This window comes from Pleurodeles waltl, chromosome 5 (assembly GCF_031143425.1).
Source record: "Pleurodeles waltl isolate 20211129_DDA chromosome 5, aPleWal1.hap1.20221129, whole genome shotgun sequence".
Lineage (NCBI taxonomy): Eukaryota > Metazoa > Chordata > Amphibia > Caudata > Salamandridae > Pleurodeles > Pleurodeles waltl.
This window is the reverse complement of record NC_090444.1, coordinates 1,703,512,278-1,703,527,203: the sequence shown is the minus strand read 5'-3', so window position 1 is coordinate 1,703,527,203 and position 14,926 is coordinate 1,703,512,278. Positions and strand designations below refer to the sequence as shown.

At 46.5% G+C, this 14,926-nt stretch overlaps 1 protein-coding gene across 1 annotated transcript in view; it reads left to right on the top strand.

The window, feature by feature from the left end:
• OPN5 (opsin 5) overlaps positions 1-14,926 on the top strand; it is a 344,280-nt gene that overhangs the window by 265,446 nt on the left and 63,908 nt on the right. The window contains exon 4 of the mRNA XM_069236052.1: positions 11,892-12,062. Coding sequence (XP_069092153.1) covers positions 11,892-12,062 — 171 coding nt within the window. The remainder of the gene's footprint in view (positions 1-11,891; positions 12,063-14,926) is intronic.

The window sequence follows — 14,926 nt, the reverse complement described above, 5'->3', positions numbered from 1 at the left end:
CTTTAAAATGACACAAAAACGAATAAAATCGGATGAGGGGAACCCTAAGATATGAATTTTTAAAGAATTATTGCTTTCTAGCGCATAGAAACAAAAAGCGCCAATCTGATCATCTGGTTGCACCTCGACCGGGGCAAAGTCAAAGTTTAAGGCCGACTGCGATGGAGCCCAGCTTGGCTACAGCCCGCGGGATGCCTCGGTAAAAAGTTTACCTTAGGACTTAGTCGTTTTTCTGAAGATTTTCTTCAGCGGGACGAACCTGCCAGTCCAATCCGAGCTCCTAGAACTCTTCCTCGGGTACGCATTGCGGGAGCCCTTAGTGGAGATTTTTACCTTCAGACTTAGTTGTTTTTTTGAGGTGAAAATCCTTTGACTGCGGCAAACCTGACGTCCTTGGAGCCCTCCTCAGATACGCTGGCTCGGAGGTCTCGGTCAACTTCCTACGTTCGGACTTAGGGCCTGATTACAACTTTGGAGGACGGTGTTAAACCGTCCCAAAAGTGACGGATATACCACCTACCGTATTACGAGTTCCATAGGATATAATGGACTCGTAATACGGTAGGTGGTATATCCGCCACTTTTGGGACGGTTTAACACCGTCCTCCAAAGTTGTAATCAGGCCCTTAGTCTCTTTTCTGGAGATTTTCTTCACCGGGATGAACCTGCAAGTCAGGCCGTGTCGCGGTTGAGGCAAGCCGGCTAGAGTTGCCGCCGCGGGTCGGTCCCTCTATGGAGCTTTTTTCCAAAAGTTCTCCAAAGTTCTCCAAACTTCTGCATCTTCTTCCAGATGTTCTTTTAAGGCTCTTTTGGGATCCACAGCTCACCCCAAGGTTCCAGAAGCTCTGAGATGCTCCTTGGGGTGTGGACTACAACTCCCAGAATGTACCTGGTGCAAACTCCTTTTTGCCACTGGACAGTGGTCAGCTGGTTGGGTTCTTCAGGAGTTGGTGCAGGGGACTCTGGTTGCAAAGTTTTCCCCTGTAGCAAACAGGAAGTCCCTCCTTGAACCAGTTGAAGCCAGGCAAAGTCCTTCTTGTAGTGAAGCCCAAGAGTGCAGCTGGTGCAGTCCTTCAGAGTCCAGGGTCCAGGTGCAGGCCAGGGGTCCAGCAGGGCAGTCCTTCTTCTCCTGTAGTTCTTACTTGTTGGAATCTGATGGGGATCTGAGGTGTGGGTGCAGGTCTGCCAGTTTTATCCATGCTCCTGGGTGGCATACAAGGGGGTCCTGGTTCTCAAATCAGGTGCAGGGTCCTTCCCCCTGTGATGACCACTTCCTGGGAAGTGTGTCAAACATCAGTCACAGGGAGCAACATTCCTCAAAAATCCATCATGGCTGAAAGTGATTTTTGGAGGTTACATCTGGCTGAGCCCACCCACTGGTGTGGCTAAAAATCCTAAACACACCCCTCTCCTGCCCTCTCCTAAGCTAATCAAGGGGGCACCTAATTGTCTGGGTTTGCAGGATGTGAGGGTGTTGCTGGGTTGCTCCAAATGTCATTCCCTGCCTTAGACTAGTTTGGCAGCCCTCCCCCTTCTGCTTCACCATCTGCTGAGGAGAGATCTCCTCCCCCAGGCACATCTCTTTGTGTGGAGCCAGGCCACTTCACACCTCATCAAGGCAGCCTGGCCAGGCTGCCAGAGGCTGGCCAATCAGAGCACAGCAGCAAAAACACTCCAGGGCTGAAGTTGGCAACTTTTCAGGTAAAGTTTAAAACTCTTTACCTAAACAAGTTATATTAAATCCCACAACTGGAAGTTGTGGGCTTTATTCTAACAATTAATTTGATACCAAACCTCTGGTATCTGTTACTTGAGGGGACTTTTAAAATTAAAATAAAGTCTCCCCATTCTAGCCTATGGAGACCATTCACTACAATTAGGGAAAAATGAATGTGCCTGTTTTACCTCACCAGGGTTTATAAAACTATTTTTATAAGATCCCTGCTTATAGTTACATGGCACCCAGCCCTAGGGGCACATAGGGCACATCTTAGGGGTGACTTATATGTAAAAATCAGGTAGTTTAAGACTTTGGAACTACTTTTAATTCCAAAGTCGAATTTGCCTGAAACTTTAATTTAAAAGCAGCCAGCAAGGCGGGACTGCTTTTAAATTGACACTGGGCACATCAGCAGTGCACCGATGGGGGCACTACCTATGCTGGGGGCCCTAAACCTCCATGCCCTACAATATACTAGGGACTTATAGGTAGGTTCATTTTGCCAATTATAATTAGCCTAATTTGCATATCCACTTTACACAGAGCACTGGCCCTGGGACTGGTAAGCATTACCCAGGGCACATCCAAGAGTCAGTAACCACCAGTACCTGTCCAAAATGTTTTGGGGGGGGCAGGGCAAAAAGGACTTTCCTACATCTAGTGCTTCAGAACCAATAGCACCAATGGGGACATCTGGTTGCGTTTGACCAGGACCAAGTCACAATTTGAGGCTGACTGCAGTGGAACCTTGCTTCGATTTACTGAATGGGAGGCCTCAGTCAAAATTTTACCTTCGGTCCTAGCAAATTTTCTGGAGGATTTTCTCTTGATGTTGTGTGCTCCTTTTCAGCAAGCCAATTTCGATACAACGTCGACGAATTGCTTTTCTGCGAGGCCCCGGTCAAATCCTGGCAGTCTGGAGAGCAGGAGCTTTCAGTGGGACAAATTTAAAATTCAGGCTGGGTCGCAGTTGAAGGTAGTTCAAAATGTCCAAAACACAAATCCAAGGGACTAGAAGCTCTGAGGTGGTCCTTGGAAGTTTAGACCACAATTTCCCACAATGCACCTGGCCAAATCCTTAAAAGTCTACTGGACACACTCAAGGCGGGGAACATCTTGTGGAGATGGTGCAGGGAGGCTCTGTTAACCTGTTGCTTTTAAGGAGTCCACTTTTTAATCCTCTAGAAGAAAGGCAAGGTCCTCAGAACTGTAGTTCCCAGTGTGACGCAGGAACTGTCCTTCAGAGAGCAGTCCATTGGGTGCAGACCAGGGTTCCAGCAGGGCAATCCTTATTCTTCCCCTTCTAGTTTCAGGCAGCAGATCTAAGTTGCTATGCAGCTCTCACATATTTATTGCATGACAGCTTTCTCCAATTCTTCCTCCTATTCTTGTCATCAAAGCACTGCACTTTAAAAATCCAAGATGGAGGATTCCTCTCCAGAGGAGCAAGACCTGGCTATACCAACCCACTGGCGTGGCTCCTTTACATTAACCCTCCTCCTCCAGCCCATCTGCAAATTCCATTCCTTGGCCTGCCATCTGGCTGTGGGGGTACAGGAAGAAGGGGTAACCCTGGCAGGCATGCCTTTCTGTCCTGTTCTCTTTGAAGCCCAGTTTGATTTACCTAGCCCACATTCTGATCTGTGCTCTTCAGCCCTCCCCCCACCAAATAATCTCTGCTCTATGCAGTCCACTTATCACCTCATCAAAGCAGCCTGACTAATCCAGTTAAGTCTGGCCAATCAGGAGATGCTGCTAGAAGACTGAACTTTGGTTCACAGAAAAAAAGTCATATAACTTCTTTCTATAATAGTTATGAAAAATTAACAGTGGCAAATTGTTGGATTTATCATTGCCAATTATTAAAGACCTTGAATGATATTTCTAGCACCCACTAGCAATATTTATACTTACATACAAATATTCCAATAATAGCCTAAGGAGCTAGGTATCTACAATAGGGACAAATGGGCAGCTTTTCCCTCACCAAGCCATATAAAACATATTTTATAATGTCCCTACTTGTGGCTACATAGCACCCCACCCCCGGGGCACATAGGGGAGACCTTTGGGGTCAGCCATATGTACAAATAAGGTAGATTATCACTTTGGAAGTACCTTTAATTACAAAGTCATAGTTGCATACATACTCCAGTCTGCAAAGCAGGGCTGCCTTTAAAAATGACAGCAGGCAACACAGCAGTGCACATTCCAATGTAGGAAATCTACTGTACCTCTAAACCCCCCTGCTCTATTAAATACTAGGGACTTATAGGTAGTTTGAATCTCTCTTACCTTATTACATGCTAGGGACTTACAGGGGTCTGTCATTGCCAATTGTAATTATACTTAAATACTGTATACCTTTTTAATCAAAGCACTGGCCCTGGTTAGCAGACCCCTGGGCCCAGTCAGGAGTCAGTTACTGCCTATATCAGTCAGAATTAAATTGGGGTGAACGTGGCTAAAAGGATGACTTTCTCACAGTATGTATGCAGCACACAAACAGTGATACACTGAAAACACACCCCAAGAAAAATCCCAATTTAGAAAAATAGAGTAAATTTCATAAATTATTTGACACCAAAAAGACAAAAATCCAACCAGTAGAGCTATATATTTTTAAGGTTTAAAGTTAAATCTAGCACCTAGAAGATCAAAGGACCAGGTTTAAAGTGAAATCTAGCACCTAGAAGATCAAAGCGCCAGGTCAAAGGCAAGGTCCGATCATGATGGAAAATGGGTTGGATACAAGAAGTGGATTAGACCCGGTCAATGTTCACCTTTAGACTTAGAAACATTTTGAAAGAAAAATGTCTCAGAAGGTAGAAGTTCAGTGGGGCAAGGCTGCAGGAGTGTCAGAGGAGGGAGCATTGCCATTGAACAGCCGTGGAGTGGAGCAAAGTGGCGGTGAAGATTTTTACCTTCAAACTTAGGCCTATATGTACGAAGTCCACGATTTGCAATTTCCAAGTTGCAAGTCGGTAGAAATCGATATTTGGGTATCACAAATTAGTATGTATGTAACCGCTGATTTCACAAATAGGGATTCCTACAGACTCACATTCGCAAATAGGAAATCGCATATTAGGAAATTGAAGCTTTCTGGATGCAGAGGGTGTCATTCCAGCCGCTAGTGAAGACAGATATGTTGCCCAGGTAAGCAGCACTGAAGGGCTCCATACCAGTCAAAACCTGGTCACCAGCCTCTGGAAGGTATCAGGGGCATTTTTCACACCAAAGAGCATCAATTTAAACTGAACATGGCGATCTGGGGTAGAAAAGGGTGACCTCTCCTTGAACCCTTCCGTTAGGGGAATCTGTCAGTACCCTGAAGTTAAGACAAAGGTATTCAGGATTGGCAGCCCCTAACCTATCAATGAACTCATTATCTCTGGGGATGTGGATGTGGATGAGCATCAGTCTTGGGGACTGAATTGAGCCCCCTGTATTCCACACAGAACCAGAGTTTTGGGGCAGTGCCCGATGGGGCAGTTTTTGGTACCAGCACAACTGGGCTGGACCAGGGGCTACTTGAATACTCAATCACTCCTAACTCGAACAACCTAAAGACTTCCTTCCTGATGCTGGACCTTACTTTGTCAGATACCCGGTATAATGTGCTTTCAACAGGGGGCTTTCCTCTGTATCAATGTCATGGGTACAAAAATTAGTAAACCCAGGGGTGAGTGAAAACAGAGACGCAAACTGCTCCAACAATTGGAGACAGTTTCTCCACTGTTCTGGGGTCAGGGTAGGGTAGAAGTTGACACCCACTACTTACCCAACTTTCTCTTTTGATGATAGGAGGTCAGGAAGAGGTTCACTCTTTTCTTTCTCCCCATCATCTGTTGCCAACAGTATGATGACTTCAGACCTCTCAAAGTGTGGCTTGAGACGGTTGATATGGAGGACACTTAGTGGGTCTACATAGGTATTGAGGTCCACCAAGTAGGTGGCCTCCCTCTTCCTCTCAACTCTCTCATAAGGCTCACTCCACTGGGTCCATCACCAACACTTTCTGCGCTGACTGGAATTCCACAGGGTTAACCGTTTGGTCATATCAGTGTTTCATCACCACCTGACTGGCCTCACAGGTCTTAGAAGCCGTCTTCCAGAACTTGGCCATCTGGTTCTGGAGGGCTAGCCTGTAGCTAATTGTATCCTAGGGAGGCTTCTTGGGAATTTGCTGCCGTCCCTCCTTAGCCCCACTGAGGTGTCCCCTAACAGGGTGCTCATACATAACCTCAAAGGGGCTAAATCCAACACCTTGCTGTGGTACCTCCCTGTAGGCAAAGAACAGGCATGGTAAGAGGACCTCCCATTTCCACGTCTTGGGCTCAGGTAGGTCAGTAATCATGCCATTCAGGGTCTTGTTGAATCTCCCAACAAGCCCATTAGGTGCCGTAGCAGTCTTCAGAGCTGTGTCCCCTGGGTACCTAGTGGCATGGTCACCAAGACCAGGATAAACCTTTTGTCAGAGGCTATCATGGAGTCCTGATCCCTACAGTGTAGATGCCTACCCTTTCAAAGGTGATGCCAGCAACAGGCAAGGGAATCATGAGAGCTTTCAGCGTTTCTCTGTGTTCCCACTGGGCTACCAGGTCAAGCAAGTGCTACAGAATCTATCTGAGGAAATCTTCCCCCAGTGCCAGTAAAAGTGGGGGGCAAGCCTGGCAAAGGTCTTGTCCTGCCCCACATGTCCTGCCAGGGGTATCTTCTGATCCAGCCCAGGTAGTAAGGCCCTGTAGCATTAGGGAACTACCAGAGCCTCTGTTGCCTCATGCATGGGTGCCTTAGGCTTACTATACAGGAGATCATTCTTTCAGTAGAAATGGTGATCTTGAGAAGTAACTCCAGATGCCTGGCCTATAGCCTGTTGCCTCATAGCCTCTAGGGTTGGGCGTTCCCTCTATGACTCACAGAACTCATCCCTAGTGGGTCCCCCATCTGCTTGCTAAGCAGCAAGCTCAGACAGATTACCAAGGGAGGTAGTATCCTCCTCAGTGGGCTCTGGGGGGATCTCCTCCAGCACACCATCCACCTCCTCTGTGGGACATTCAGGGGCTGGGTTCCCAGGTCCCCTACCCTTCCTTCCCTTGGGAGGTGTCTGGGATATTTTTCCAGGCTCCAGACCTCCTTGACTCCCCTTCTAGGCAGCAATAGGCCTGGGGTGACACAAACCCACACAGGCAACCCCAACATTTCCATGTGTGACTTGAGCTCAACTTCCTTCCAGGCAGGGTAAACAAGATTGTTCCCTAACAGACAATCTACAAGCATGGCAGGGCTCACAGCAACATTCAGAAGACCTGAAAACCCCCAACTCAAAGGGAACTAGAGCCACAGGTTGCTGTGACCCCGCTGGTTGTCTGCTACTACACCTGGTGGAATGTATTGGGGATCACTTGCTCTGAGAACACCAGTTGACACCTTACTGCAGTCATACAGGCTTCTGTGTCCCTCAGAACCTCTACCCTGTGTCCAGTTATGGTGACCTTCTGCCTATACTTTGCAGTATTAGAAGGCATATGGGCTTTAGGCACCATCCCCACATCACCCAGGGACACTAGGGTAACCTTACTGACTGTCCCCCTAGCTAACTGGGGCCTTCTCCTCGCCAAGAACTGCACTAGAGAACTGCACTAGCCAACCCTGGGGTTTTTCCTCCAGTGTGAGGTTGTGTCCTCTTGGGCCACTTGAGATCACCCTTGTAATGCCCATACTTATAACATTCACAGCACTTAGAAGAAGACTTGTTATGATTTTTGTCAAATAAACCTTTCTTATGGTGGCCAGATTGAGGTTGTGACCCTTTCGGCTGAGAGCTATTTTGGGGGCCTTGAGAGAACTATTTTTTTTATCTCCCCCTCCTTATGGGAACCCTGACCAACCTTTTGGAAGTACCTGCCATATTCCTTCTTGGACACTCTACCGCTGGCCCAGAGGTCCACCCCCTCAGCAAACTTCCTGGGGTCAGTCTCCTTGCTATGTACCAGATGGTGGTGCAGCCCTATAAAACAAGTATTGAGCATGTGCTCCCTCAAAATCAGTTTGCACCACCCATCAAAATCATTTACCTCGCTGTAAGATGAATGGCCTTCATTGAGGCATACTTGGAGTGGTCCTCTACCTCTAGTATCAGGAGCATGTCCCTTCCCACTGTGGGCGTGTACCTCCACAAGCTCCCCCCCCCATACTCCTCTGTGTCCTTGTGTACCCCCTGACAGAGCTACTTCATAAGCTGTAAACCATCTATCTATGTCATCTACCACCACATAACCCTGCACCATGCTTTTGAGTATGTGGACCCTCACCTTTCCATTGGACACTGCTGTTACACTGCCACCATTACTGTTGGTCTCCACTTGTTTGGGTTTTCTATACAGTTCCTTGAGTTTGAGTTCATGGACATGCCTCTTTTCCTTCATCCTTAGTTTGGCTAACTCCAGTTTGAGTTTCTGCTCCTCCTTCCTGTCCTCCAACTCCTGTGAGGTCAGGCACCTGGCAGGCACATGGCTTTCTGCTCCATCCTGGGATTCTGACTCATCCAGGTTATCTGCTCGGGTTGAGTTGGGCTGTCCAGGCAGTTCAGGACACTGGGCTGGGTCCTCCCTTTCTTTCTCCTCTGTCTGGCCTCCGCCCTCTTCATTGTCATCCACCTCAACCTGCTCTGAGGTGGCCTGCCATCTCTGCAACTCCTCAAAGGCCCTGAATACTACCTGGAGATCCTTCTTGTCTGCTTTCAACCCCTTCTGTTAGCAGAGTTTCATCATCTTAGCCCTGCTGATAGTGTCAAAGTTGCAGAGATCTATCTCCATGGTGCAAAAAGGGAGTTAGAACTAAGGAAGAATTTTAAAAAGTGGTCACTTTTGATGTCAAATGATTTATCTGGGCTTTTTATATAACATTAATCACTGCATGGTACTGCACAAACACAAGTTCTGATCCACACTGCTGAATACTATTGTGAGAAGTTTGGGTTGTTGGTTGACTGAGGCGTGAGCCATGGTCAAACAATAGCCACAATCTCTTGCTGGGAGAATTACAAAAAGTCAATAAATTAACTTTTGCTTGACCCCAGGTAGCTTGTCACAAAAAGTGGTCAGTCTTAACGTAAGGATAATGTGTAAAGTATTAATGCAGCACACAAACAGTGATAAAGTAAAAACACAATACAAGAAAAACCCCAAACCAATTTAGAAACATAGAGTACATTTTAATAAAGTATTTGACACCAAAATGACAAAAATACAATAAGTAGAACCGGAGTTTTGATTTTTTAAAGTTTAAAGTGATATCTTGCACCTAGAAGATCAAAGCACCAACCACGGACATCTAGTTGTGCGAGACTATCTCAAAGTCTAAATTTAAGGCCAACTACAATGGAGCGCGGTTCAGATACAAGAAGTAGATTGGGCACAGTCACTGCTTACTCTCTGACTTAGAAACATTTTGGAAGAAAACTGTCAGAGAAGGTAGAGGTTCAACAGGGCAAGGCTGCAGGAGTATCCGAGGAGGGAGAGTTATTTTCAAATAGCCGTGGAGCGAAGCCGCGATGAAGATTTTTACCTTCTGACTTATTTGCCAAAATAAAAGTTGAAGATCTCCAGGGGACGAAGCAGTAGGCTGTAGCCAAAGGCAGTTCCACAAAATCGGATACCCCTTTGGTGCAGTACTGCTAACACAGATTTGCTGCTGTGGAGAAGAACTTCTCGGGAGAAGCCACAAAGTCAATCTGATCCGCCATACACCTCAGGTGAATAGACGAGCAGGTTGGTCTCGGTCTGCAACTAATTCCTGAGCATTTTCTGGCCAAATTTTTTCTAAGTCCTCAGTTTTGGAAATCCTCCATCTGGGCATTTAGCACCACAACAAAGGGTCCAGGACTGGATTGAGACCTCCTGGGGTTCAGGACTCACCCAGGCTAGGTCCAGGTGTATATTCAAGGTGGCTGGACCCGTTATGTTCCTGTGGCTCTGAACAGTAGGCTAGCAAACTAGTCCTTGGAGTCACTACTTGTAGTCCTGTGTGCAGGTGTAAATGCAGTACTCAACAGCAGGGTCAGCCTCTGAGAGTTCAAAGTAGGCTCCAGGCAGCAAAGCAGTTCTTCCATGTACAGCAGGAGTCTAGGAGAGTGCACAGCAGGTCACAGCAGCAGGCAGTCCACCGAGAGTCCTTCCGCAGTCCAGCAGTGAACTGAAGAGTGGGTCTGAAGGTCCTATTTTTGAGGCCTGGATGGAACTTGCAGAGGTTTACTCTGCAAAATTCCAAATTTAGGAGCAACCTAGTGGAAAAATGCATGTTGCGCTGCTCGCGCTGTGATTTAATGCTGGGAGCTCATTCTTTGCTAAAAAATTAGTGCCACACGGTGCACCAGAGGTTCAGCTTCTCAAGTAGATTTTTTCTGCTGCTCAAGTAGATTTTCTACTTGAGCAGCATCTTTCTGCCTGCGAACAGTCGCAATCGGCTTCAACAGCCCGTGACCACCTGCATTGGAGAAATCTTGACAGTTGCCCCCATTGACTGAAATTCACGCTGGCCAAATTATACTCGCTCTCGCCAAGTTACTGTTTTCACACCTTCCACAAGAAAAAACTCTGCCATGCAGCAGTTGGCAGAATTTTCTCAGACTCTACATTACAAGCGTAATGAGGAGTGGACAAACTACCACCAATTTCGCCAGCAAAATGAAATATATTGCCCACCTCTAGTATTTTTATATCCTAGTGCCCTTTTTCTGGGAGGTAGCAGACACTTCTGGAATAATTCTTTGAAGTGCATGGAATTTCCTGACTTCCCTTCCCTGAAAGTACAGGATTGTTAGGCTTTTTGTTTGGAGACAGGGCACAGCTTATTCAGGTGCAAGAGGGGCTGTGCTCAGCACTGCCCTCCTGTCCTGCCAGTTGATGGCCTATTGAGACACAGTTAATCCATGTATTGTGTGACTGCCTGGGAGGAATTCACAAAGTCTGTCACTATACCCAGTCATGTGATCGAAGATAGGCTGCAGGCACAAAAGGGCTAAGGGCAGGAAAATGCCAACTCTCTAAAAGTAGCATTGCCAAAATTTGAATGAAAAATCTGACTTTACAATTAAAGAGGGTTTATCATTACAATTCCATAGGTACCAAACATGAGATATCGACCTCCTCTCAATTAGGAATTATAGATTATTAAATACAATAAGGAATCCCCATTGTTATCCTATGGATAACACCCAAACTCACAAAGCACTTCACAGCACCAGACCAGAATGCCTCAAAAGACGGCTCTCCTTCTACACCCCGACCCGGCATCTCCGCTCCTCCGTCCTCGCCCTCGCAACCGTCCCACAGGTCCGCAGAACTACAACCAGTGGTAGATCATTCTCGCACCTTGCTGCCAAAACGTGGAGCACTCTTCCCACGTACCTGCGCCAGACCAAAGACCTCCTCACCTTCAAGAAACTTCTCAAGACCTGGCTGTTCCAGCAATAGCAGCACCTCCCCCCTTTTTCCCCCTACCCTCAGCACCATCAGACCCTCACGGGTGAGTAGTGCACTTTACAAATTCCTGATTGATTGATTGATTGATTGATGGAAGGGATGTGCTTCACAGAATTTTAAGATAGATTTGGGAGTTTTTTACTAGTAAACCCTAAAAGTACATTCCCAACCTTTTAAATACACAGATCCCTGCCCTATTGACTATCCTAGGGCTTAACTTAGGGGTGACTCATAATTAATAAACAGGAGAGTTTAAGGCCTGGCAAGGGGGTCTAAATGCCACGTGGACATGGCAGTGTGACACTGCATACAGTGTACAATGCAGGTCTGGGGCAAGTTTTACGATGGTGGCACAATAAATGATGCAGACCCACTGGTAGCATTTAATTTTCAGGCCTGGGTATATGGTATGCCACTCTACAATGATGTACAAGTAAATTAAATATGCCATTTAGGTATAGGCCAATCAAACAATGTTTAGGGGAGTGAGCACAAGCACTTTAGCACTCGTTAGCAGTGGTAAAGTGCACATAGTCCTGAGGCCAGCATTATTATTACGGTTTACAATAAGATATGTTGTTTTTGTAAATACCGTTGATTAATATGTGTTCTAAATATGACTGATGTGGAGTGATATGAACTAATATGCAACATATACGTGAATGTGTTTTCTCCGTTTGCAGTTATAGGAAAACCTTTCGCCATAGCTTCTTTCTTCTTCCACCGCTGGGTGTTTGGCTGGAGTGGGTGCCGCTGGTACGGATGGTCCGGCTTTTTCTTTGGCTGTGGGAGCCTAATCACCATGACAGCTGTCAGCCTCGATAGGTACCTGAAAATATGCCATCTCAGCTATGGTAGGTAGTTCAAATGATTAAGTGCACAGTTTCTTAATTCTGTCATTCGTTAAATGTGTTTGACATGAAAATAATTTATAAATACATTTTTTATTTATTTTAAGCCATTTTGATCATGACTTTGCATGTTTGTTTACTTATATTACACGCATAGTCTCTTATTAAGAGTTGACGATTGTGGCCAGTGGACCTAGCATTTTCATTTACCAGCCCCATCGGGCATCACAAGAAGTACAGTGTAGCTCTTACCACTTATACCCTCAACTTGGAAGGGACTGAGATTTTGGCATCTGCACATATGTTGTCCCTATCCGAAACAATTGCTTTAATGTTAAACTATCATCCTCTTAATACTCCTCTATCTTTTCTTTACATGGTTATGAAATTCACATCTGCTTCCTCTACAAATAAGAAATACCTTGGCATGTTAGATGTTTATTTTCATCTTGAAGAGTTGAGTGAACGATTACCCTTGGAAAAATGAAACACATTGGGGACCTTGGTCTCTCTCTATTAGTTGGGAGAACCACTCACACAGTAACCCATACCCTTTTGGCTCCTTCCAAACTTTAGGGCCCTTCAAAGTCAAATTCTAAATAAGGCCCTTAGTTTTGAATCTCAGACACTGGAATAAATTCATCACACAGAAGGTAAAATCTGCTTTAAACCCAATAAATCCATTACACAGAAGGTAAAGTCTGCTTTAAACCCCATATACCTGTGAATTGTGGAACCTAGAGACTATCTACTCTTGCTGTAGCTTGGTCTGTGCTGCAGCTGGCATAGTAGTCTGCTGAACTCATGTCCATTATCAAAGAAAGGAATGAGATTTCTCCATGGTTCAGTCAGGTCCTACTTGAGTCTGAAAAAGCAAGTAGATGTGCAGTTGGAGAGTCTATCACAACCCAAATCTTAAGATTGCAAACAAACATAATCAATCACTCATAATTTGTAAAGCACTGCTCTTCACCCCTGAGGGTATCTGGGCCCTGAGGTTTTGTTAGTTTCAGTCGAAAACCCAGATCTGGTGATGTTCGTAGGTGGAGGGGTAGGTCATCCAGGCCTTGGTGGTGAGGTAGGAGAAGAATGGTTTCTGCTGTGACTACCGCAAATGCGAGTGTGTGTGCAAGAGCTAGGGAGATGGAGCACAGGTGTCTGGCAGGTTGGTGGAAGTTCAGGCAGTGGTTGATGTATGCTGGTGCCTGGTCATATAGGGCCTTCTACGCATGTGTCAGTATCTTGAACTGGCATCTCTTCTAGACCGGGAGCCAATGGAGGTTCTATTGGTGGGAGATGTTGTGGGTCCATTTGGGGAGGTTGAGGATGAGTCTGGCTGCTGTGTTCTGTATGGTCAGGAGTCTCTTGAGGAGTTGGGGGGCACTGCCAGTGTAGAGCGCATTTCCATAGTTTAGCAGGCTGGTGACGAGGTCCTGAATGACGGTCTTTATGGTGTTGATGGGGATCCATCTAAAGATTTTTCAGAGCATGCAGAGGGTGTGGAAGCAGAAGGAGGTGACTGCGTTGATTTGGCGATTCATGGTGAGTTTTCTGTCAAGCATGATGCTGAGGTTGCACACTTGATCTGATGGTATGGGGGTGGGTTTGAGCTTGGGGAGCCACCAGGTGTTGTCTCACAGGAAGGTGTTTTTCCAGAAGATTAGTTTTTCTGTCTTGTCCATGTTGAGCTTAAGGCAGTTAGTCTGCATCCAGTCGACGACACTGGTTATGGCGTTGCAGAAGTTTGTTCTAGTGGTGGATGGACCTTCGGTGAGTGAGAGGATGACTTGGGTGCCGTCTGTGTAGGATATGACTTCGAGTCAGTGGGTTCTGATGATGTTGAGGGGTGTCATGTAGGTAATGCACAGGGTAGGGCTGAGAGAGGATCTTTCGGCTACGCTGCAGATGATGCTCTTGGGTTCTGAGGTGAAGGGTGGTAGGCAAAGGGTGCGATCCATTTGAGGTCATTCCACTAGATGCCAATGCAGTTGAGTCTTTTGATGGGGGTGTAGTGGGATACAGTGTTGAACGCCACTGAGATGTCAAGGAGAATCAGGGCTGGTGTTTCACCCCAGTCCAGGAATATCTGATGATTCCAAGGTTGAATAAATGGTGGGGGCAGGGGTCCATTAGTGCTCCAGACTAGATGGAGGACATGATAGCTTTGGTGATCTGCGTGGTGAGTGGATTCCATGTGGTGACTGAGTGACTGGTGTCCATAGCGACATCGAAGTCAGAGGATTGGGGATCGAAGCTGTTGTGGATGGTGGCTATCTTGTTGTCCGACAGGGTGTTGCAGAGTTCTTGAGAAGGGCGACCGTGTTCTTTGTGGCACTCTAGCAGGAGAACTCTAATGATGTTTAAGAGTTCCTTAGTGTGGTTGCCACTTGTTTTATTGCTGCCTGTGAGGGCATCTCTTTTTGTGTCCTTGTTGCATTTGGTGGTATTTATTGAGGGCTGATTTGAAGGTTGGTGGGGGTCTTTGGTGGTGCACTATTGTTTTTATAGTCATTTTCAGTTATGCATGATTGTTCTGTGTTCTTGTGTGTACCAACTGGCTTGTCTTGAGGATCTTCGGGTTTTGGATGGGTTCATGGGAGTGACTGTCGGCGCATTTTATCATCCATTCGGAGAAATTCTGGATGGCCTGTTCCAGGCATGATGTGGTATTGGGGTGGATGGTGCTGCGGGCCATCCACTGGGTCTCAGTCACGTCATTCCAGCTGCGGTGGGAGGAGCTTGAGGGCTTGATGGTGTCCGTGGAGCCTGTGGTGATGAAGTGGATGATGGCATGGTCGGTCCAGGGGAGTTTGGTGGCATGGCTGCACTTGACTCCGTCACTGGCTGTGAAGATTGCGTCTAGTGTG